The 25,673-nt window shown below is 45.7% G+C and overlaps 1 protein-coding gene across 1 annotated transcript in view; it reads left to right on the forward strand.

Annotated features, from left to right (window-relative positions):
• SEMA3A (semaphorin 3A) overlaps positions 1 to 25,673 on the forward strand; it is a 126,421-nt gene that overhangs the window by 56,371 nt on the left and 44,377 nt on the right. Inside the window, exons 4-5 of the mRNA XM_066634656.1 lie at positions 2,193 to 2,286; positions 12,647 to 12,766. Coding sequence (XP_066490753.1) covers positions 2,193 to 2,286; positions 12,647 to 12,766 — 214 coding nt within the window. The remainder of the gene's footprint in view (positions 1 to 2,192; positions 2,287 to 12,646; positions 12,767 to 25,673) is intronic.

The raw sequence follows: 25,673 nt of genomic DNA on the forward strand, positions 1-25,673 counted from the left end.
TGCATCTTGTGGTGGGGAGGCAGGCACAGAGGCCTCCTCAAGGCATGGGAGCATTTGTTCCTTTACTTCAGGGCTGCATTGCGGTTACACCAGTGCTGGAAAGTTGGATAGGACTGGGTCCTAATAAGGTAAGCATTCAACAGAAGTCATTTTAAGCTTGTGTATGTTTTTGTTGCATATGCAGTCCCTTTACTAACTAAGAAAGAAGAGATGCCCATTGCACAGTACAGCATTTATCTTTTCCAGGGGTACTGTGTGTGAGCCAGGCAGAGTGGAGGTGATCTATTATACATGGCAGCCCTGAATGTTGCTACACAAAGAGATCCAATTCCCAATGTCCTCTGAGGACTGTTCAATATCCTTGATAGTATCTGATGTCTAGAATACCAGGGCTATGGCATTTTTGATGTCCTTACTAATCTGTCAAGGATAACATGACATTCAGGCAGTTTTTGAATTACTCCACTTGTGCCAAATCACCTTGGGCATTGAAATGGAAGAGACATGAGATCCTTGGGCGTTTATAAGATCATTTTATAACTAAACTGTCCGTTAAACAGTGTCCAAGTTCTGAGTTGTGTAGATCTCAGAAAGTTAAGCATTTCATCCTAAGAATTTGACAAGTTTAATAAAAATCTAACAAGGTACCGAACTAATCAAGCATTTCATTTCTGTGACTTCCTGGGACGTCCAACACCCTAGCCCAGAGGCGATTCCATTCATCAGCTCTTCTTGTCAGGTTCTTGTCCCCACTGCTCCCATATTTGGTTTGGGGGACGACGACGAGTATTTGGCTTGGATCCAAGAAACTGTGTAACTAGTTCTATGCATGAAAGAGAGTCTTGACTGTGTTTCTCAAACCACCACCATGATCCGATCATACCACATGGCGAACCTTCTTTGAAATTGAGAGGAGAAATTTTGAAAGCAGTTTGTGGCATGGCACACTAGTTGATATTTAAATATATATGTATACCTGCAAATTCTTGGACACTTCTGAAATAATATTTTTTGTGGTTCTGTGGTTTTATTCTATTGTTCCCTGACTTGTTCTAGCTTCCTCTTCCCTCAAGCATGAAACCATCATAAAAAAAAGCAATGAGTGGGTTCCTTTATCACTTTTGAATTGTTGTTGTTATTTTGAATTGAGTAAATCATTCATTATATCAATGGTTCGGAACACTGCCACTACCCCTCTACCCTGGGGGCAGAGGTGGCCTCCTACAGGATCCTGGCGGCTTGCAGCCCCTCCAATGTCCTCTCAGGCTTGTGTAAACTATCCTTATCTCTGATCAGCAGCTACTTCTGTTTTTGCGGTACCCACCAGTTTGGGAACCATTGCACTATATTATCTTTGGAAGACTTTCTGGTTGGGCAGCCCAATCCTGAGCTGCCCAGCGCGCAGGGCTGCCGCGGCACCCAAATGACTGCCCTGGTATCCTGAGTGTACCAGGCAGCCATGACAGCTCCTCAGGAGAAGGGGACATTAATCCCTTTCCCCCAGGTAAGGGAAATGGCTCCGCAATGGGGCTTCTCAACTCTTTGTCGGCTATTTAGCCAGCCCTAAATCAAGTGACACCTCGTGTCAGGCCACGAGGCCTGACAAGGGGCTCTGGATCTGGCAGAGCTCACAGGGTCCACAGTCTAAGAACCCAATTATACAACCCGCCCCCCCGATTTAGTGGTGCTGAAGTGGATACATTGGGAGGGCAGTTGTGGAGGTCTCCTCTGGGTAAGGGAACATTTGCTGCAGAGGCTTTCCTTAGGGTAAGGGGATTTTCTACTAATGACATGGATAAACTGAAAGCAAAACAGGAATTCTGGGCATTTAAATGTCAACCTAAGCAACTACCAGTTGTCCATGGCCACACACTTAGACAACTGCTCTTTTTGTGGCAGTTTCCCCACCTATTCCCCAGTCACCTCCTCCCCCATTTTCAGTTGTCATAGCATAGCATAGCATAGCATAGCCAAGACATATGGGTGGATTGGTGCAATGGTACACTTGACATTGTGATCCATGATAACCTCCGTCAAAAAACAAACAAACCGATATTATTAATAACAAAATAATAAAACAACATTTGGAATGAAATACTGTGGGGTGAAATAGTTATTACTCATTATTGAAGTAATAAACTGCCTCCAGTGGCATAATTGCTTGGTTAAAGTATTTGATTCCTCTTCAACAGGACAATATTTTTAAGCTGGAAGATTCTCATTTGGAAAATGGCCGAGGAAAGAGTCCCTATGACCCCAGGCTGCTGACAGCTTCTCTTTTGATAGGTATGTATTGTCATCGAAAATGGATGTTATCTATAGTCACCTGTTTCTTCCCTTTCCTGATCTGAATTGGAGGTCTTGCTTCCTAATTTTACAGCATTCCCAGGAAGAGATGGGATGTAGGTTTATTCAGCTGCATTGCAAGCCCAGAAAGCCTTAATCCCACACATAATTAATCACACATAATTTCTGGTGAGGGATGTGCAAAATTGGGAATTTTCAGCCATGGGCATTAAACTTGGAATCTGAATTCATGGATAGAGATGATGATGCCAGGCTCTGAGACTTGCTGCTAAACCTGACTAGAGCTTCATGTGAGAAGTTGAAGGGAATCCATGTAAGTCTGTTGTAAGATGACTATCTAAAATTTGTCTGAAAGGCAGATGTTGCCAACTACACTGAGTTTCATCTTCAATCCAACTTCAGATTTTCTCATTGTGACAAAGACAGGAACTGCACTTATTGTGAACAAGTCACATTTGCAAACTTTGTGCAGCCACCCCTCCACTCCGAATCATCATCAGGGCCGGGTGATTTGCAGGAGAAGAGAAACATGCAGACCTTGAGCCTCACCTGTCATTCTCCAGTGAAAATAGTCTCCAGCACTCCACGCTCCACCTGGTTTCCGAGGGATTGCACAACTGGAGGGGAGGCCAAGTTTGTCGCTGCAGCACAGGTTTCTCCCTATGTAGTGTACAAGGTCTCTCCCTGTATAGTAACAGACACCATGCCGGCAACAAACGTAGCCTCCACTCTGATTATGGCAGGATAGCACCGAAGAATGCCTTGTAGCTTCCAAATAGTGTCCCAGAATGCCTTGTGGCTTGCCTAGTAAGTGCCTCCCCAACCACTGACCTCCCTGCACCTCACTGCTCTCCAGTATACTGGTGGCAATGGGTGATGGGTGTCACAACAGTGTGCTCCCTGGGGCATTTGCTGGGCCGCTGTGAGATACAGGAAGCTGGACTGGATGGGCCTATGGCCTGATCCAGTGGGGCTCTTCTTATGTTCTTAACTACAATTCCCAGGAAGCCTTGCAGGTCTCTTGTTATCTGGTGTGCTCCCTGGGGCATTTGCTGGGCCGCTGTGAGAGACAGGAAGCTGGACTAGATGGGTCTCTGGCCTGATCCAGTGGGGCTGTTCTTATGTTCTTAAACTACAATTCCCAGGAGGCCTTGCAGGTCTCTTGCTATCTGGTGTGCTCCCTGGGGCATTTGGTGGGCCGCTGTGAGATACAGGAAGCTGGACTAGATGGGCCTATGGCCTGATCCAGTGGGGATGTTCTTATGTTCTTAACTACAATTCCCAGGAGGCCTTGCAGGTCTCTTGCTATCTGGTGTGCTCCCTGGGGCATTTGGTGGGCCGCTGTGAGATACAGGAAGCTGGACTAGATGGGCCTTTGGCCTGATCCAGTGGGGCTGTTCTTATGTTCTTAACTACAATTCCCAGGAGGTCTTGCAGGTCTCTTGTTATCAGGTGTGCTCGCTGGGGCATTTGGTGGGCCGCTGTGAGATACAGGAAGCTGGACTAGATGGGCCTGTGGCCTGATCCAGTGGGGCTGTTCTTATGTTCTTAACTACAATTCCCAGGAGGCCTTGCAGGTCCCTTGTTATCAGGTGTGCTCCCTGTGGCATTTGGTGGGCCACTGTGAGATACAGGAAGCTGGACTAGATGGGCCTATGGCCTGATCCAGTGGGGCTGTTCTTATGTTCTTATGTTAACTCCTTCCACCCTCACATTGGTGAATGAGGGGGAATTTGCAGTGGGGGCAGCTCCTCCTCCTCCCAGCCTCAGAACCCCACCTTCCCACTTTCATTCATTGATGGGGACAGGGTAGGGAAACAGGGGCTGCCGCTACTGGCAAATCCCACAGCAGACCTGACAGCTCCTCCTCCTTCCACTCTCCTGACCAATAGGAGAATGCTTCACGGCTCCTCCTGTTGATGCAGGCACATCTGGGACCCTCTCATTTTCAGGTAAGAGTGCTGGGTGCAATGTCCAGGATGCAGTGGTCCTGCCACTGCTTGCTATCTGACATCGGGGCCCACTGACCATTAAACTGGAGTCCTTGGCACTTAGAACTAACTGCATAGTTGCCTGCATCCCAGCCTGTATTGGGGTCTCTTGTGACAAAATTTTTGCTCACCCTTACTAGAGATTTGTAGTTGTGACAGAGCAGCAAAAAAGTGAACATTTAAATGTGAATATACTACCAGCCAGTGTTTCAAAATGTTACTTGAGAATCAAGAAGACATTTTAGAAAAGAAATCCTGACCCCTCCTCCAAATGTTCTTCAGTAGATGAAAGCTATTTCAGCATTAATTTCTGAAGCATGTAAGGAAGGAAGGAAGGAAGCCCTTGATGCTTTTAAAAGCCTCATTCATGGAGCAGCGTCTAGCTCTGCTGCACTGGGAAGTTCAAGGGATCAGCAGAAGGTACCTTTAGGTGACAGTTTTTAAAAATAACAATAAAACTATTTGCCTTGCTGTGACTTGCACCCTGTATTTGCTCAAAACAAAAGAGAATAAGCCTGGAAAAGCTGCTGTTTCATTTAATGCCCGGAGCTACTGTAATTTCTGATGCTGCTTCTCCAAAGGGATGGGCTGTCCTGTTTGCTTTAATACTCAGCCAAGAGGAGGAGGACGACAAGTCCCAGTTATGGGACCCTCATGGCAGGGAGCCAGACACAGTCAAAAGAGCTTCTCACATTTCTGTTTCATTCAGATTTGTGCTAATACAATGATTTTGTTTCCTTTGGGTTTGCTTTGATTTCACACAAGCTTGCCCACCCTGTTAAGTTAAGGCTCCCTTTAACTCAGCTTAAGTTAAAAGTATGAGGGGTGCCGTACAGCTCTGTTTTGCTCCCCCTGCCGGGAATGGCTCCAAAGGGAGGGGCCGTTTGTCCACCCTGCTGAGGCTCCCTGTCAGTTTTGAGTGCGCCGCCCCCCCTCAAGCTATGCCACCACCCTGGACAAACTAAGAGTCTCTTTAAACCTTAGGAATAGAAGCTTCTGCAATCCTGGATGTTGTCTGTCTAAGTAAATTAAACTTGCAAAGGTATCTTTGAGACAGGAAAAGACTGTCTTTCAGATACTCCTGGGAGCTGAGTGCAGTTATAACATGCATTACCTTGCCAAGAAATCTTAGAGAATGTACTTGGACAGTCAAAATATCTTACTATCACTGGTCTGAAAAGAGGAGCTTGGAGTGGCTACAAACCTTTTAATAAAGCTCTTATCCCCAATCCAAAAAAACCTACTAATAATTAGTAATTTCAATAGTTCCCCCCTCCCCCCAGAATTTGGTTAGACATGTTATGCACAACCTTTCTGTTTATAGGGTGTGAGGAGACTCTCTTGGCCTGTCTAGGATCTCAAAAGCATTAAAAACCTTTTAGGGTTTTTTTATATACTCCCCCCATATTTTTAATGTTATCCATTCCCCCCCCCCATATTTTTAACTTAAGCTAAAAATAGCTCAGAGTCGGTTGATAGTGATATTTATTTAAAATATTTAGGTGTACTTGACCTACTTTCTCTTGGAGGAAAAGAGCTATCAACTCTTGAATTGGTTTGTGGAATAATCCATTTTTTTCTTAAGTTTTTGGAGAACAGATCAGATCACTTCTGAGCTGTAGGAGAGAACTTGAGCATCTCTCACTGCCAGCCATATGTACATCTGCTTCATAGTTGGCTTTTAGTGCTTCATGTAATAGGCAAAGGGGACCTTGGGCAGACATTATCCACCTCTAGTGGCTTCACAGTTTCCACGCGTATGTTATCTGCTACTCAGGCCCTCTGTTTTGCTCCCACCACCTGGAATGGCTCAGAAGGGGAGGGTGAGGGGCGGGCTGCTTGGACTTTGAACTAAGGCTCCCTGCAAAACTTAGTGCTTTGCATCCCCTCTAGCTAAAGTTAAAAAAGTGCCAATCGCCAGATGTGGAATAAAAGTGTTACAGGGCAGTTCTGAAGCAACATTCACAGACAATTTCAGTTCACAGAAGTTCCCAAGCCGACAATGATAATGTCTCCGTGTCTCCAACGGGTTCTGAATTTGGGCAGCACAGCAAAAAAAATGGAAGAAGGGCTTTAGCATTTTTCAAACCACGAGAAGCCAGGAATTCCTGCTCATTTGTGCTCTATAAATGTTAAAGATACATGAGAAGTGCACTGTGCCTTCCTGCCAAACATTCCTAACAAAGAACCATGTCCAAAAACACTCTGTAACTGTGGAGTGATTCTGACGCTGTCCCGAATGCTTCTTCCTCAAACCCACCTGCAGCTGGTTTTCATTCCTCTGCCAAGAGTGGCTCCCTTCAGATGACGGTCACTGCTGTGTGTTGAGGAAGCTGCTGGGTTAGGAGCTGCTTTGAGCCACCGTTTTGTGGCCACTCGATATTGATGGGCTGTTCAAACAACAGGGATCATGCAAGTCATGTGCTTCCACTTGCCAAAGAAACCTGTAACCCATGTTTCTTTGGCAATCCAGGGACAGTCCTGGAATTGGTTTTAAGGGCAAAGAACATGAACAGAACTTTGACATGCCACAATTGCCTTCTGTAATAGAAACCTACTTAGGAATGAGTAGGGCTGAGACTGCATCCTGTCATCTTTTTAGGGCATCTTAGTATGGGATGCCCCTGTTCAAGCCCCACAGAAATGAACGGGAACTCTGCCAGCTCTTTCAGAATCCCCATTCATGTGTTTCCTTTCTTCTACCTCAGCAAAGTCCTCCTCACTTGCTTTTGCTTCTTCCAGTAGCACAGAGGCATCCAAGGACTGGCTTTTGCTATCTCCCTCATTACTTTGAAACAAAGCCCAGGTGAAAGAAACTTGCCTGGCCATGTATACTAATACACATTGGTGCTCATGGAGAAGAAGACCTGGGCTGCATTTCCATTACAGCTTTAATCCACTTCCAGTAGTTGGCAACCTACAGTCTCAAAAGACTATGGTATCGCGCTCTGAAAGGTGGTTCTGGAACAGCGTCTAGTGTGGCTGAAAAGGCCGATTTGGGAGTGACAATTCCTTCCACACTGGGAGCAAGTGCAGTCTGTCCCTGGCCTGTCTCCCTGGCTATGGGCCTTCCTTCTTTGCCTCTTAGCCTCAGACTGTTGGCCAAGTGTCTCTTCAAACTGGGAAAGGCCATGTTGCACAGCCTGCCCCCAAGCGGGCCGCTCAGAGGCCAGGGTTTCCCACTTGCTGAGGTCCACTCCTAAGGCCTTCAGATCCCTCTTGCAGATGTCCTTGTATCGCAGCTGTGGTCTACCCGTAGGGCGCTTTCCTTGCACGAGTTCTCCATAGAGGAGATCCTTTGGGATCCGGCCATCATCCATTCCACTTCCAATGCACTTCTATTCCCTCCATGCTTTCTGGGGGGATTGTACTTTGTTAAGAAATCTAAGAGTTCTTAGAGCTACCGTTAACAAACTACTGTCTCCAGGATGCATTGGGAGTAACAGAAGGGCACTGAAAGTGGATTAAGGCTGTAGTGGAAATGCAGACCTGGACAGGCTGAGATTGCAATACCCACATTTCTTTTGTAATAAATTTGTTTTACTGCATAGTCTGTTTACTGGGGCTTCCTGGAAGCCCAGGCCCCGAGGATGCTGCCTTCCTGCCCGCTCTCCTCAGGCCTGAATGCAGGTTGCAATTTCACCTGCGTAGCCCCCCATCCTTTTTCCTGTCTCCCATACACATAAGTAAACAGTTGCCAGTTATGCCTGTGCAATATTGCACTGGTGAGGCAACAGCATGGGCTCACTCACTCTTCCACCCAGGCGCTGGGCTGGCTACACTTCCCTGGCAGTGGGAAGGGGAGGGAAATGGGAAGGGGAGCGATAACCATATCCCTGTGTATTCAGAGAACTCCTGGGGTCCTTGCGGTACATGAACCCTCCACACTCAGGTCACCCCAGTAATAATGACTCATGTTTTCCTAGTATAAAAAATTCCCTATGATTTAAAAGCCGATTAAGTCATGACATACATGCAGACGTTTCTTTTCTTATTACTCAGCTGGGCTTCTGGCATCTCTTTTTCTGGGTGACCTTTTCCCCTCTTTTGACAACTCTGAAATAAAAGCAGGCTTCTTGTCTACCTCTGGATTCATATTGATTTATCCTAAGTCTCTTGGGAGAGACTGACAAGCAAATGGGGGTAAAGTTAAGTAAAGGCTAACCGCAGCATCAAAGGCATTTTCTCAAGCGCAGCACATAATAAGGGCTATAATTAAGTGATTGTCTCTCGCTTTAAAAATAGCAAGTGGCAGATGAGACAGAAAAATGATAAATAGGTAATTAATGTGCTGTTCTCTTTCACTCCATTTTGATTATACCTCCTGCTGGGTGCAAGAGGTCTCATTGCTTTAATCTTCTCTCCATTCCACATATTTCCACTATCCTGTTTTCTCCCTTCCTGACTTTCCCGATGCCTCTAGCCCTTGCAGGTTCAATTGGAAACGTTCCACTTTCAGCCTTTCAAGAGAAGGCAGCTCATCTTACCCAACAGGCATGATCGGACATGGCTGCCCGGCCGTGGAACTGACATCCTGAAATTGGCATGGAAAATATGAGCGGGGCTTGGAACTAATCAGCTTGTTTCCAACAGGGCCATATTAAATTCTGTTCAGGGCATTCACCAGGACCATGACAAATTGAATACCTGCATTTTAATGAACAGTCAATTCATTCAATGATTTATGTTCCAAAAGGCAAACATCCCGATTCAAAGCTCCTTGGGCAGCCTAATGCAAAAGGAAAATAAAAGGCTTCTGGTGAGCATAGTTGCTGTTGTGTGGGAGTCAGTTCCCCACGTCAGACAGAGATGCATTGTCATGTCTCCAGTTGCCGTACCTGGCAGACAAGTTCTGGGCAAAGATAATCATGGCAGGCTCTCCAAATCTTCCAGTAGGAACCCTCGGTCAGAATGAAGAGCAGGTCAAGGCCCAGCTAGTCCAGATTCCTGCATCTCACAGACCCATCAAGTGCCTCTGGGAGCACACAGGATGCCTATGTCCTGTCGCCACTCCCTTGCAGCTGGCATTCAGAGAGAGGCTACCCTAAAACCCAGAGGTTGTGTACAGTCATAATGATTTCTGTACAGGTTGAGGGCCCAATCCTATCCAGTTTTCCAGTGCCGGTGCTGCTGTGTCTATGGGGTATGCACTGCCACCTATGTTGGGGATGCAGTCACAGAGGCCTCCTTGAGGCATGGGAACATTTGTTTCCTTACTCCGGGGCTGCATTGTGGTTGCACCGGTGCTGGAAAGTTGGATAGGATTGGGCTGTGAGTCTCCTTATTCGCAAGGGTTCCGTTCCAAGAACTCATGTGGATGGCAAAAAACACACTGTGGCAAATCAATTTAAAAAACAAAGTTTCTTTGCTCCGGTGGTTTAAAAACAGCCTTGATGACCTTTGTAATGCACACAATCAAACTCTCTGCAGGAGCTTAGGCTTCACTAGGAGGCAGCAATCCCTCCCTTCACCAGGAGCCCCAGCAAGGGGGAAAGAATGGAGAAGGTGATAATTGCTGCCATTTAGCCTTCTTTCACGTGCTTAGGGGGAAGAGAGGAGTGAAGCCTGCAGAGAATGATTGATGGATTGTCAGCTGGCTGCCCTCTCTGGCATTATTAAATGACTGTTTTCCTTTAATTTAAAGGGCCCTTCTCATCACTTTGAGATAGAAAAATCTGTGGATACTTCGGTTATACCTGTAATCACTTGCATGACTGTTTCTCTGCAACAGTAAAAAGCCGTTTTTTAAACTGTGATTTTAAAGGGGTGCATTTTTCCCCTTCTCCAGGGATCAGCACATTCCTTCTGATTTGCAGGGGCCGTTGCTGTTGAGTCAAATCCGTGTATAACAAGGCTGGACCTGTATATCATGCATGCCAATCCTTGAACCCTAGACTGCAGTGTTTGTGAGAAGTCAATCACAGTCCATCTTCCTTGTTAAACTCCTGCAGGTGGAATAGTTCAATTAAAAATGTCAGGGCCCTTCAGGAGGCTTCAGTTCCTCAATCTGAGCAGTTTGTTCTGAGGAAGTCACGTATGAGCTTTGCCAGATGATTCCCCTCCCGGTTTCCACTGCTGCCCAGTACCAAATCTGCTTCTTATCCTGCTCCTCACCTGTTCTTTGTAGCTCCTGGTCTGTTGCATTGGCATCAGATCTTTGCAACAGCCTTCCCCTATGGATATTCTCTGTCATCATAGGGACCCAGTCCTGACTGGATTACAGCACAACCTAGTTGTGTCTACTTAGAAGTAAGTCCCATTGTGTTCAATGAGGAATGTGTGCATAGGATTGCAGCCCTGGGAACAAAGCCACGCACACACAGGGCTTTCTCTGACCTTCCAGGTGATGGAGGTCTGTAGATGTCATGTCAGAGTTTGTATGTGCTCCAGAGCACTTGTGCCTGGACGTTTCTTCTGCACTGGGCTTGACTTTTTCACAACTTGCTGTTTTTTTAAATATGGAGAATGACATAATAGGTACGAGTGAAATGATGAACAAAAGACGGGCATTAGAGAAATTTTACAAGGGTTCACTTCCACAAGATGTGCTGCCAACATCCTAAATCCAGAGTACCTACAAACTTATAGTATACAAATTAGTAACTTTGGCTTGCGCCAGGGACACTCAAGAATCAGGGTGTCTTTGAAGCTGGTTCTTTGATCTTGTCAATTTTCAACTTGTGTGGCAAAGTCGTTGTCTCGAAACTCTTCTTAGCTAGATCCTTAATATTGTTGCTCAATGTTGTCTTCTCTAACTGGTCTCAGGTTTAGATCTTTCTAGCTCTGTCTCCTGGCACCTTTTTCAGCAGAAAAGCTAGTCACCGAGCCTGAGACCTTGTGCAAGTAAAATGCATGGTTACCCCGAAGTCGCAGGCCTAACTATACCTCTGAAAGCCTCTTTAATGGCTGTGTAGAAGAACTTTCAGCAGGTGCGGCCTGTTCTGCAAGGGTAAGAAAGGTTCTCCCTTTGTCTCAGATGCTCTTTTCAACACAGCTATCGGCCCAGTCCTCTCTGGCCTTGTGCCGAGTCGTGTCCCATCAACACAAGGCCAACGCCGCTGGTGCAGCAGCCGCTATGATGGTGCACAGGCTGGGGCCAGTTGTTCTGGCAGCCATGGGCATGTGCCTGTGACCTCCAAATCCCCTGCCAGAGCAGGGGATTCTGTGGTGGGGGCATTCCAGGTTGTTCTGGGGAAGATTGGGGCAGGGATTAGGACCTGCTGGGGGCACATTGAGGGCAGGCTACAGACGGATATTGGTAGCAGTAATTGTGCTAATATCCTGTGCCCCTGCCCAGGCTTGATATGCCCCCTTAGACCAGCTTCGGTTTACACCAGCCAAACAGCTGGAACGGATCAAAGTAGACCCATTGGGTACAATGCACTGGCAGGGTAGGCAACATTTTTTGCTTATTACTTAGTTGCTGCCTGGTCTCTGGCTGGCCCATAACCAGCAGCTCATGCTGCACCCAGGCCACTGCATTCTCTGGGCTGGTCCGGAGCAGGATTGGGCTGTATGGAAAGTGTAGCAGCCCAATCCTCTTTTGCATATAGTCATCCTGTAAGCAGCCATGGCAGCAGAATTTGCATCTGTGACAAACGATGCTGCTTTAGCAAGTGCATGATCCATCTAGATGTTTGGCTGCATCCAGATTCATTTTTCACATTTTTTCTATCTCCCTTTCTCCAAGGCGCTCAGGGTGGTGTGCTGGTTCCTCTGCTCCTTTTGCTCTGAAACAACCGTGTGAGGTAGGGGAGGCTGGTAGGTCGTGACTGGCTCAAGGTCACCCAGAAAGCTTCGTTGTGATTTGAATCTAGATCTTCCAGATCTAAGTCCTGAACCACTAGACCAGCCAGATGACACCAGATGTCTCAAATATGTCATAAGTCTCCAGGACTCTCTCTTCATAAGAAAGGTCCACCTCTGAAAAGGCTGTCGCTAAAACAAATTTATTCATTTTTATTGAAAACATTTCTATCTCCCCCCCCCCTTGCCTTCTAACAAGAGGTGACCAAGTTGGCTGACACGCTCCAAAAATAATTTCAATATAAATCAGGGAATCAGTTCAAGCAACAGCAACAGAAGAAAAATGAAACTAAAACCCCAAACTCAAAAAAAATCCCGGAAAAGGCAGAGCCAAGCAAGGGATTGTTTGGATAACAGGCAAAGATGCAGCAGCCTTTAGCTCATTCAAACAACTTTCAATATTCTTAGCAACAACAATAGTATACACGAGTTTATGTCATGGCAAAGAAAATCCTGTTTGCTTCTTTGTAAAAAATTGTAAGGGCTGGTCTATTCATTCACCCTCTGACTGACTCTCAGGACCATGACATGCAATTTTACAGATGGCGAACTGTACTCGGGAACTGCTGCGGACTTCATGGGCAGAGACTTTGCCATTTTCCGTACGCTGGGACATCACCACCCAATCAGGACGGAGCAGCATGACTCCCGCTGGCTCAACGGTAAGTCTGCTCCGCTTTGTTCTGTCAATGGCTGAAGAACTTTAATCTGGCATTCGTTGTTGGCATCCTTCAGTCTCGGAAGACTATGGTGTCACACTCTGAATGGTGGTTCTGGAACAGAGTGTCCTCTCCAGTGCGCAAAGCCTGAGTAAAGTAGGTATGGAGGATAGACTGTTACCCATGCAGCAAATCCCCCCTCTCCATGTCGCTGAAATGGTCCAATGGAAAGGCAGAGGCCAATATGGTTGGTTCCAGCGGCGTCGCAGGAGTTGCCAGAGCGTGACTGTGTTCAGCCATGAACTGCCTCAGGGACTCAGGCTCCGGATTTTGCCTCGAGGTTGACTCCTGAAGCCTTTTCCATAACTGGATGTAGCCACAAGGCAGTGGAGGTTTGGGATCAGAGTTTTCCTTTTCTCAGATGAACTGCCTTCCCACACTAGGGAGTCCCATCTACCTGGTGGCTGTTTAGTCGCCTCTTACGACAAGTACAGCCAAACTGAGGGCCTAGTCTTATCCCCAGCCCCCAGGGGAAATCTGGCATTAGAGCATTTCATTTTCCCAGAAGACCTCAGAAGAGATGTGTCAGCTCCCCTCCCTCGGTGTGTGCCAGCAAGGAACATCAAGGCAAGAAATCCAGGAAACAAACAGGACTCACTTTTTATATGTTGCTTTTAATTATATTATAAGGTGCAGTTTTGCTTTAGAATAGAACTAGGTAATTTCTCTATGGGGGGCACAGTACTCTATGGACAGTGGTCTGGCAGCCAGAACTGTAGCTTATTTCACAAATAGCCCCCCTCATTGTGGCGTCAGCTTCAAGGATAGAATTGGCAGATCAGACAGTAAGGTTTGAACAGCTGTAGTGCACATGGGCGCAGGCAAAACACTGCATGTTGCACACGCAGAGAGAATATAAACATAAGGCTATTATAATGGCTATGTAGCCCAATCTTATGTGTGTTTACTCCAAAGTAACCCCACGTACGGCTTTTTGGGAAGTAATTGTGCATTGGGTTGTAGCCTTGGAGCAGTGGTTCCCAAACTTACTGTGGTCATGGCGCCCTTCTTTCATGGCAGCCGGTTCTTCCTAATTCTCATGGGTGCACCTAGAGGAGCCAGGAAGAAGAGGATGCCCCTGCAAGTTCACCATAGCACCCTCAAGCACTGTGGTGCACAATTTAGGAACCACGGCCTTAGAGCACCAGTTCCCAAACTGTGAGTTGTGGCTCCCCAGACCAGCCGGGGGAACCACAGAAGCCTCACAAACCCCCTCCCCCGCTCTATGCAATGTATAGAATTGTAGCCCTAATGGGGAGCTGCCGTAAGTGGCCCAATAGGTCAAGGAGCCACCAGTTGTAACCAGTTGTAGGAACCACTGCCTTAGAGTATAGCGCCTGGCGCAACTCAGCTATCAGAGCTGCAGGTGACTAAGGTGGCCAGTGAGATCTGGCAGCTAAGCTTCATGGGAATCAGGAGGCCACTGATCGGTGGGTTGTTAGTGGACTGTAGTTTTAACTGAGTTAGATCTGACAGACCTCTGGTCACCTGGACAAGGTGGCAATTGGTGTGGGGCTGCCTCTGGTGTCCTCACATGCCAGAACAGAACTTCTTCCTTCTTTCACTCATCCTATGCCCTTCCACAACTAACTGGCATCCGAAGTGCATTTTTCTCTTCCATGGTTTAATGCAACCCCACACAGTGCCTTTCCCTAAGACGTCCTCTTTCAGATTCCAGGCAGCTTTCCTGCAAATGTTGTTAAATGTTTCTGATCCCTGCAATCTTGAGGTCCCGGTTTCCAAAGTCTCAGGACGTTCTGGGCATGATATTTGCCCTTCCAACTGTGCAGATTTCCCTTGCTTTAAAATGTGTCTTCCGTCAAGTGCTCAGTGTGCAATGTCCTGACAATGCTAGAAATGCAAAAGCTCCGTTTGCAAAGAACAATTGTGGCCCGTTATTACAAAGAAATTCCATTCTAGCTTTGGACTCATTCAGTAAGCTATAAAAAAAGAAGAAGAAGTAGGAATGCCTTTTAATTAGTTGGGCATCCTGTGCCAGACATAATGGCTCACTGATTGGACGCCCTGTAGGCGCTAACACAATATAAATAACAATTATGAACCTCTGCCAAACATATGGCTCTGCTCGCTGTGAGCATCATGAGAACAGCCTAGGACGTGTGTGTGCTTCCATCGGTGAGAAGCAGATCAAAAGCAATACTCTGGTTTTATTTTTATGTTAGTCGGGATAACTGAACTTCAGATAATATTAAAAGTGCCAAAGGGTGCAGGTTTTGTTTTCCCCACAGCCCTCTAAAGATAGGATCTTCTCCAATAATATCTCACTCGGACTGCTTAATCCCAGGGATAACTTTGCCTGAGCAAAGCAGGGCCCAGTCATGCGTTCAAAAGCTGCTTTTGTGCTGTAGCTTCACACGCTGACAGCTGAGTCAGGAGGATTTATACTGCAGGAGAGCACAGTCATTGTCACTGTCCCCACAGCCCATTGCTGAAACTGTGTTCCCCTCTCTTTCTTTGGATGCACTTCTCAGTCTTTCAGTCCTGAATGTGAGAACTGCTCTTCCCAAATTAGTACTGAGAGGGTAAGCAAATTGGAACTGGCTGACCGTGGGCAGAAGGGGAAGGTTATCCAGACAGAGCTTGAAGCCCCCTAGAAATACAGGGATCATGCTATGTGAATTGGGGATGGTAAACCCTTCTGCTCTGTGCTTGTATAATAATGGTTTTCAGACTGCTCTGCTCAGGGTGCCCATTCTGTGACAATTAAACAACCAACAACCACCACTGCCCAGCACGTTGTAAAGCATTCTGGGCACTTTTTAGGGTGCATGTTCCAATCATGCAGGACATCAATCAGTGCCTTCCCAATGCTCTCTGCAGTCTTGGTAGAAGAAGCTGGGCCATGCAGGAAGTTTCCCAGCATGATCCTTCCAGGATTGCTTGAGAAATTCAGTTTTTTCTTCCAAGGACTGGAAAGCTACACCTCAGCCCTGTCCTGCGCACATACACAAAAATCTTAATTTTTACCACAGTTACCTTTTTGGAAAAGAAGTTCGTCCTTGCAGCTTGAACATTTGTCCTCCATCAGGGAACTCAATGTACGCATGCATGGTGGTTACCTGACTAGACCTCATTGGGAAAACGCTGTGACTCAATGGCTGGGCGAATGCTTTGCATGTGGAAGGTCTCAGGTTCAATTACTGGCATCTCCAAGTTGGACAGAAAAAAAAGTTGTAGAACTAGATCCAGTGGGTACAAACTGCAACAGAGGAGATTCCGGTTGAACATCAGGAAGAAGTTCTAGATGGTCAGGGTGATTCGGCAGTGGAGCAGATTGCCGAGAGAGGGGATGGATTCTCCGTCACTGGACATCTTCAGGCAGAGGCTTGACTGGCACCTGTTGGAGATGCTGTAGGAGTATTTCCTGCCACAGGCAGAGGGTGGACTAGATAACCTTTTGTGTCCCTTCCAGCTCTATGATTCTGTGATTCTCTGATTCTCAGCATCAGCAAGGCAGCTGTAATATGTAACCTGGGATAATGCCTTAGGACCTAACCTAAAATATCGACCTGTCAAAATTCTGCATTGGAAACAAATGTAATCCTTCTGCATCATAAATGTTTGTTAAAGTCCACCCTTTTCAAAGATGTAAGTGGAAAAGATTTAACGTCTTGGGATTTTCTGTCTTAACTTGGAATATCCGTGTTCTCCATGAGCTTGAGTAAAGCTTCATGATGTTATTTTAGAATCCTTTTCATGGCTTACTTTTTTTTTAAGTTGGAGACTAGCCATGCCCATTTCCCCAGAGACATTGTCCTTGGTAATTGTTACGGTGACATAAGCAGCTGAGTATGATAGAAGCTGAGCGGGTATTCAAGTAAAAAAGAAAGTGCCCTCTTAAATTTCATAGCCTTTGGGACGGGAAACACAGTCTTGATCCTCTGGAGATGCCTGTACTCCACTTTCTTACCTTCTTCTTATCAGCTGCTTTCTTTCAGGGCTGATTATACATTGCCCAGTACTGGCCATATTAAAATATATGTGCATAGAAATTGAATATGTTTTCTAGAGTACAGCCTCCACAGTAATGAATGTTAAAAAAATACGGTAGTGAGAGGATGAAGTCAGCTTTGATGGTTTCCAGTTCTGTAATTCTCTGTTAACTTACATTTTCATCCTACATCCCACATCACACAATGGCCCAGGATGTCACTTTTTCCTGACCTTGTACCAGTCCACTAAAGCCCATTTTATAACTCAGATATGTGGCACAGGAGCCATTGAGACCCCCTTAAATGGTGCCTTTGGTGTGCGTATCATGCATAGCAGTTCCTTAGGTAGATGGTGGGAGCTTCTTGTGCCCCTGCAAATGGTCACACGATAAGGCTTGCAGTGGTACAATGAAATGTGCATTACCAAGTAACAGTCGCAGGAGGAACTTGTCAGCTACAAGCCACTTCCCCATGAAACAGCTGATAGCAGACTTCACACAGAAGAATGTGCAGAAAGGGAGGAATTTTTTTATTACTGATGTCATTTCCTGTCCTTTCATGTCAAAATCACCTGCCTCTATTTTGTCCAGAAAGAACAGAGAAAAGCATCAATTTTGAAAAGCTGTTTGTTATTCCAGGAAATATTTTATCTGCATTTGGGGGTTTAACCCTTTAGGTGAGTTATGTCAGATCCTAGTTTTGGATGGGTGTGTTTAATGGAAAAAAATTACATTAAAGTACATGAAGGAGAAAATCAAAATGCAGCAACCTCCAAATGGCAGATCTACAATGAGCTTGTCAGGATCTGGCCAAGAAAGTAATTAAGAGTGTCACAAGTGCATGGCTAAATCTGGATCGCATCTGTGTATCCTTGCTGGGTTTGGCCAGCAAGGATCTGGAAGGCAATTTGCACCTTATCTCTGCCGTTTGGTTGCCATTTATCTCTGGTGGGAAGTCTATATCTGGTAACAATGTAGGATGGGTGGTTCGTGTGGAAAGTTCAGGGATGTGGCCCAGCAGGAGATCACAATTAGTCATCTGCTGAACTTTTTGCGCTTGAATAGCTTCAGGGTGGAAAGGGGGCTTTGAAGGGGTCATCGTTCTTCACAGCTCCAATGACCTGCTGCTTCACCAATATTTTTAGGGTTTTTTTTCTTCACTGCATGATCCCAGCCAATCAGGAATTCTGTAATGAAAGTGATGATATCATGGTGCCACGTAGCCAATCGGATTTGACTAGTGAATGGCATCACAGAAGCCAAAAGAAGCTCTTGTGTTGCTGTTTTCCTAGTGAGGGAAGGGAAGAAGGAATGCATCCTGGGGGCCAAGCTGGTTGGGCCAATGTTTCCTGCCTGGCTATACTTTACTGCTAGGTCCACTGGATTGGCAGCCTTGTCACTTTGATATATCTCTATCTTACACTTCCTTTCTCCATGTAAGACCCAGGCAGCCCCGATGGGTCTCCTCGAATCTGCGCCTGCTATTGAGCAGGTGCAGATTTGAGGAGACTTGTGTGGGGTCTCCCAGGCGGGGAAAGGGGGTTAGGATTTGGTGGTCAGGCCTGCAGCCATCTCCTCTCCCTTTCCACCCTGCTCCCATCCCTGCACCCACCTTCCCTCCACTCTCCACAGTGCATAACACCTCCCCCTGCGCTGACTCACCACGAATGTCCAGATGGACCTCCCATTGCCTGTTTCTAAATGGTCACTTATGTTTTGCCATTCTAGTTGGCTTTTCTTTCAGTTTTTCTGAGTTTTATCTCTGGTTTGGTTTTCTGCACTCTCTTGGTTGTCTTTCTTGTGATTTTTGGTTTTTTTTGGAATTGTTTTTAAGATTGTTTCTTCATTATGGTAAGTTGCCTCGGTGGCTTTTGCAGTCTAGAAATGTAGAAATGTCTAAAAATATCTCCTATCTTCAGTAGGAGAAAATTTACCATGAGGGGGTCCAGCATACTGTCACTGCGCTTCAAATATATGAAGTCACTCAGTCCCTCCCCCCACTTCTGTGACGGTTTAATCAGCACTTGCCCCATTGAGACCAATTTCCTCTTTTGGGGGCCACCACATTCAGAGTCTGGTGGGCACTGAGAGATTTACTGTTGACTGCATAATTTGAGTCTGTGTGCGTGATGAAAATCAGCAAAGAGAATCGCGGAGCAAAGTGGATGCCACAACAATGCATGTCACGGCGGACTGGTCGTCGTGGCTGACACAGCTCTCAATAGCTCTCCCTCTGTGAAAATGGGGCCTGTTTGCAAATTAATTAGTTTCTGGCAACTGCCTGATTGTTGACCTGGAGTTTGTAGAGTGGAAGGACAATCAGATTAGTGTGTTCAATACAAAGGCCCAGCGCGACTCTGGAGGGTGGTTTGCCAAACAGAGCCAGGCATGAATGGAGCGGAGCAAATTTTTCTTTCAGGCACTGTGGCAAAGGTTAAGTGTGATGCGGCTGGAGGCACATGGGCCAGAAAGGAAGGGGGGGCGAGAGCATGGATTAGAAGTGTTCATCCACACGAAGCCAGTTAATTCTAATTGACCACCGGAGTGTCAGGCACAAAGCTGATGGATGAAGACGTGGCTCTTATACTGGGGACAATGCAGTGCTATGAAAATGGTTCCTGAAGGGAGTGTTAGAGAGAGAAAAATTAAACACAGAAATTCCACCAACATTTAAAACATTTGAATTAGCCTAACAGTGATTTTCAACCTTTTTCATCTCATGACACACTGACAAGGCTGGGGTACCTCCCTTACGAGGAAAGGCTACAGCGTTTGGGGCTTTTCAGTCTAGAAAAAAAGCACCTGAGGGCGGATATGATGGAGGCATACAAAATTATGCAGGGGGTGGATAGAGGGATGTTCTTTTCCCTCTCACACAACACCAGAACCAGGGACATCGAGTGCTGGGAGAGTTAGGACAGACAAAAGGAAATATTTCTTTACCCAGTGTGTAAATAGTCTGTGGAACTACTTGCCACAGGATGTGGTGATGGCATCTGGTCTAGATGCCTTTAAAGGGAATTGGACAAATTTCTGGAGGAAAACTCCATCACAGGTTACAAGCCCTGCTAGGTATGTGCAACCTCCTGGTTTTAGAAATAGGCTCTCTGAATGCCAGATGCAAGGGACTGGGAACGGAATGCAAGGAGCTTGTTGTCTTGCATGCTCCCTAAGGCACCTGGTGGGCCGCTGTGAGATGCAGGAAGCTGGACTAGATGGGCCTTGGCCTTTTCCAGCAGGGATATTTTTATGTTCTTATGTAAGGTGCTAAGATTGTCAAGGCACATTATCCTTTTTTGAAATATTTGACAAGGCACAGCACACTGCCAGTTGGCGGCTCACTTCCTCCAGCAGTTCAGCTAATATATGTGCCTCCCCCAAACTTCCATGGCACACGTGTAGAACATTTGCAACATACCATCATGCTGTGGCATAGTGATTGAAAGTGGCTGCCTCTCCCAGCCCAATCCTAGGCATCTCTCTCCTGAGAACTAAGTTGTAACTAGAGTTAAGTGGGACTTTCTCCCAGGAACATGAGTTCAGGCTGGCTAACCATTGACTCAAGCCACGACCCTTCTCGTATAGTAAGATCAGTTGAATTTAACTAGAAATAACATATTCCTCAACTGCTCAAAAATGTTGAAGTAATTAGGTAGGCAATTAATTTTGCAGCGGAAGATGAGAAGGTAACTGTTTTGGTGGGTCAATTTTACCTTTTTATTTTGTTATAATATAACTAGAGGTGTTTGTTTCCTGTGAGTAAGATTACAGTCTGTCACTGTTTCCCAACTGTGGGTTGGGACCCACTAGGTGGGTCACGAGCCAATTTCAGGTGGGTCCCCATTCATTTCAATATTTTATTTTTTATATATTAGACTTGATGCTACCATGGTATGTGACTGCATTTGGGGAAATGTTACACATCTGTACTTTTAGCAGGCTACTATGTATATACTTTTAACAATGATAGTCAATGGGACTTACTTCTGGGTAAGTGTGGGTAGGATTGCAGCCTAGGATTATAAAAAAAAATTTCCTGCTTGATGATGTCACTTCCAGTCATGACATCACTTCTAGTGGATCCTGACAGATTCTCATTTTAAAAAGTGGGTCCCGGTGCTAAATGTGTGAGAACCACTGGTCTAAGTCTTACTAAACACAATGGGCTTACTTCTGAGTAAGGTAAATAACACCATTTTCAAACACCTCTAAATATAGCTGGACATTGTTTAAGCCTTTAAAGCTGTATTTGGGTATTCCTGTCCCTGTTGGAAATCTGGGCACCAGTCCTTCTTTGCACAGCTGTTGTTCATTTCAACCCTGCTTGCTTGGGACAGTGTCCTGTGTGATGCCCAGCTGTGCTTTGCGGTTGAAACAAGCCAACAAAACTCATTTGTCAATACATTCATGTTGCGCAATGATATTTGGTTGATTCATGCAACGGAAAGAAGTTCCCCACATGGCAACACCTTGCAAGAAATGGGATGAAAACCTAAAGGTGTAAATAGCGTCCAGCTACTTCTCCTCCTGATCCTCTGATCAGCTTTAAAGGGTTTTCACGGCATTATGTTGTCCATATTTTAAACCTGGATATTCATTCAACACGTGGAGCTTGGTTTAGGGATATTAAGTTGGGCCACATGGACAGTGTAATGCATGGAACAGAACATGACAGAGTTTTCAGTTGCTGGCACAAAAGAGCGCACATTATGTGCAAGTAGCCCCCAACGATAGAGTAGACGGACTTCTTGATAGGGAAAATGGCCTTCAAAAATGCAAGCAATCATTTTTGTGTGTAATGACAGGCACGCTTGGAAGCTGAGGGAGAACAGCAGCCAATACATTCAAACTGCCTCTGAGCCAGACAGAATCAGACACAACAATACTAAAGGTCAGAAGTTCTCAAACCTTTTGGCACCAGGACCCGTTTTTAAAATGACTTTTTATTGAAACGCACCTCACTTTACGAGACTTAAAAAAAGTGATCTAGAAAGAAATAATTGTTATTTATTTATTTTCATATACTATTGGAGCCATTTCTTGTAATGAGGCACCCCAGTGAACAGTCTCAAAGCTGGAAGGGTGTTGTTCTGTGACCCAGTGTCTTCACCTGCCCCCACTACCTGTCATGGATGGACTTGGAAAAAAATGCACCCAAAGAAGGACACTCAGGGTGCAATCCTAACCCACTTTCCAGCACTGACATAAGGACAATGCAGCTCCGAGGTCTGGGAACAAACACCCCTTACCTTGAGGCCTCTGTGACTGCCACCCAACTGCAGGATGCAGCATATCTCCCATAGGCACAGTTGTGTCAGTGTGGAAAAGTTGGTTAGGATTTGGGCTTCAAACATTTATCTCCCTATCTTTTCACAACCTGGCAAACCAAAGGAGTTTGTAGGGCAGTTAGCAGCTCTCTGATTTTTGAATAGCCTCAGGGCTTGAGGCAATCTGTTATCTGATCTTTCCAACACCCCTGTATTCATTGAAGGCTCTGTGGGCCCCTCCAAAATTGAGTTACAACCCACCAAGTGGGCCTCAACCCACGGTTTGAGAAAAACCACAATAGACAGTTCAAGATAATGGTTGGGGTTGCATATTCCTGTAAGAACTGCACTGTGGATTGGAATGTTGAACATGTTGTTGTTCCAATGCTGTTGACAGCACACATATGGTCTGGGTGAACACCAGATTGCAAGCATGGTGACAAATTCTCAGGAGAATCTATGTTCAGAAATGACTTTTACAAGGGTAAGGACCCTTGTGCAGATGGCGTTGTTGGGAAAAAAGTATGGGTGGGCAGTGTGTGCTGGGGTCATCCTACTTGCTGTGGCCCACCCCCTGCATATTCATTCAACCTTCTGATGCAGACTCTACGTACCTGCTAACTGCCTGTGTGAATCTGCAGGGTGCACCCTCATTTTTTTGCAGCACATTCTGTCTTTTGCTGGATCAGGATTAATGACTAAACAATTGCATGCTGAACATGGAATAGAAACTTGCAGTAATAAGTTGTGAAATGTTTGATGCTGTATATTGTGGTCTTTGGCAACACCAGTGTCTGAAAGCTTGTAAACTTTTGTTTTGTATGAGGTCATTTAATTACAATTCTTCATTGCTGATGTGTTGTCTTGAATTGGTGTAAAAGACTCATTTTCCGTTGCAAAATGGCAGCGAAGGTGTGTGTGGCAAATCAGTGGCTGCAGCTTTCCCTGGGCCCTCTGGGAACGGTGCTGCCTTTTCAGCTTAGTCTGCAATGTGATTTAAATTACAGTTTGTGCAGAGATGTACCCTGGGATTACACTCCTGTTTCCCACTGTTTATAGTTCAGTGAGCTTTAACCTCTCTGATTCTGAAAATTGAATAATGTCATGGCTGGTATCAAACCCACAGCTTGGTTTGAGGTTGTTTGAATATTATCTTGCTTAGAAAATGCACTGAATGTTCAGGTGCAAATCACAGTATTTGAATGTTAAATGACATTCCAGACAGACAATTGTAAGGGCTTGCTTTCAGGCTGGCAACTGTACCACAAACTATACCCCAATCCTGTGTGCCTTCATATAGTTATGGCATGAAGGGGTTTCTCTCTGTAGTTGCAGACCGTTGCCAACACTGCTAGATAATGCCTGTGAAACTCTCCAGAGTAAAAGAATTTGGGGCATTTTAGGAACTTTTTTTTTTTGAACCTCCACATTTTCTCAGAACCCAAATTTGATGAAGTTCACCAGCATTTCAAATACTGTGTCACAGAATAGATTTGAGCTGAATCTAACACAATGCTGAATAAATAAATACCATTATTTTTAAGGGGGTTGAGATTTAAGTTCTGTGAGAATTCCACTCAGAAAATCAAAGTCCAGAGAACAAAGCAGTGAGAGAGGGGTTGGCGTCATCGAGTAAATGGAGGAAACAAGTGTGAAAAAGAGGATTTGGGAGAAGAGAAGTGTGGAGTCTTGCAAAGCTGGCAATTAAAATTATAGCCTGAAAAATTCTCCATGCAGACTCTGCATCAGAGCCCAGCAACAGTGCTGTCAGAATTATGTACATGATGATTTATTTCCTTGCTTGCATAGCTTGTCTTGATTTTGTAAGGAAAACGTATTTTCAATTACTTTAACAGCAAGATAGATGAGGGGGATGGATACGATGTGACTACACCTTTTGAGGAATACTTTCCTTTATATAAAAATACCCCCTGATCTGTATTCTGTACGCAGCCACTTTTCCACGCACACAGAACAAAGCCCAAAGGCACAACACAACTGAGAACCACATCATATACTGTGTGACTTTCCATCAGTTAGTTTCAACATTTCAGATCTTTTGCCCCAGCTTGAATTATGGGATTCACTTTTATTTTTTTTACCATCTGTTTCTATCTTTTCCTACGCTTGTCTCTTTTCTTCTGTCTTTCTCCCACATGCAGTAATCACCACCACCCAAATTTTGTTGGTGGAACTGCCTGTTGAAGATACACTCAAGGCTTCCTCTGAAAATGACCGTGCTTGCATCAGTGGTCTCCAACGCTTATACGTAGTTCCAGTGTCTGGTGTGATGCTGTCTTTCCATTGCCACTCTCCATATCACTGACCTCTTCAAATGCATGCATAGCACTCTGTTAGTAGAACAAGGATATGTTTTACTACATATTAAGACATTAGGGAGAATTAGGGAGAACTGGATAGTGGCAACAGCAGCAGTTTTACTCTGAAGTGGAGTTCTGACCAATGACAGCATCGCCTTTCATTTCACCTGTTTAGAACACACATTGCTTGGGAGAAGATTCATTTTCTTAGGTTTTTCACTTTTGGTTTGCACTAGGCAACTTCTACAGCAGTGATTTTCAACCTTTCTGATTTCACAGCACACTGGCAAGGTGGAAAATTGTCAAGGCACACCATCAGTTTTTGGACAGTTAACAAGGCATACCACACTGCTGGCAGGGGGCTCACATCCCCCAATGGTCCTACTAATAAATGACCTTCCCCCAAATTCCCATGGCACACCTGAGGTCTTTCACAGCACACCAATGTGCCATGGCACACTGGTTGAAAATGGCTGTTCTACAGTCACACAAATAATGCAGTAGAGTCTCTCTCTCTCTCTCTCTCTCTCTCTCTCTCTTTCACGTACACACACAGAGTTTTACAGACACTTGCTCCCCATCTTTAGAAAAATAATGTGTACAGATCTCTTGGGTTGTGTTAATCTGCAAGATCACTGCACTACTAGCGTCATAGCAACACAGATCACATTTTTTAAAGTATGCCTTAGCACAGATGCTTGGCAGAATTCAATATATTAAGAATGACCCACAGTAACATGCAAAAGAGGGAGAGCATTCGTGTACTGACAGGAAGACAGACTGCATGACTAAACAAGTCTCCCAGCCCGATCTTATGCTGACCCTTCCTCCTTGCATCCAACGCTCCGCCTGCACTGACTGCCATAGAGCGTTCAGCACCAAAAGGTACTTTGCCAGAGTGCCACTCCGCACACTGTGGGCCTGCACCCACAGTGCTTCTCCCACTGCTTGCCAGAGCAGGCCAGTCAGCGGGAGAGGCGGGAGGGTTGGTGGGAGGGTGGAGCGGGATGTGGAGGGCATGAAATGTGGCAGAGGAGGGGCAGATTAGGCACATGTGGGGGTGGCATTGGCGGTGCTGGAACCACCGCTATCCTAACTCCCATTCCAGGCACAATGCTATGGCCTGGCTCCACATGGACCTGAACCAGCTATTTAGCTGTTGCAGATCCAATTAGACTCCCCAGCACTGTGAAGGTTTACCCCAGGGTAGGGGAACAAATGTTCCCTTGCCAGAGGGAACCTACTGGACTGCCTCCCCTCCGTAGGGTGCAGTGGTCACTATTTTGGCAGAATGGATAGGATTGGGCTGA

Source organism: Tiliqua scincoides, chromosome 7, assembly GCF_035046505.1.
Source record: "Tiliqua scincoides isolate rTilSci1 chromosome 7, rTilSci1.hap2, whole genome shotgun sequence".
NCBI classification, from domain to species: domain Eukaryota; kingdom Metazoa; phylum Chordata; class Lepidosauria; order Squamata; family Scincidae; genus Tiliqua; species Tiliqua scincoides.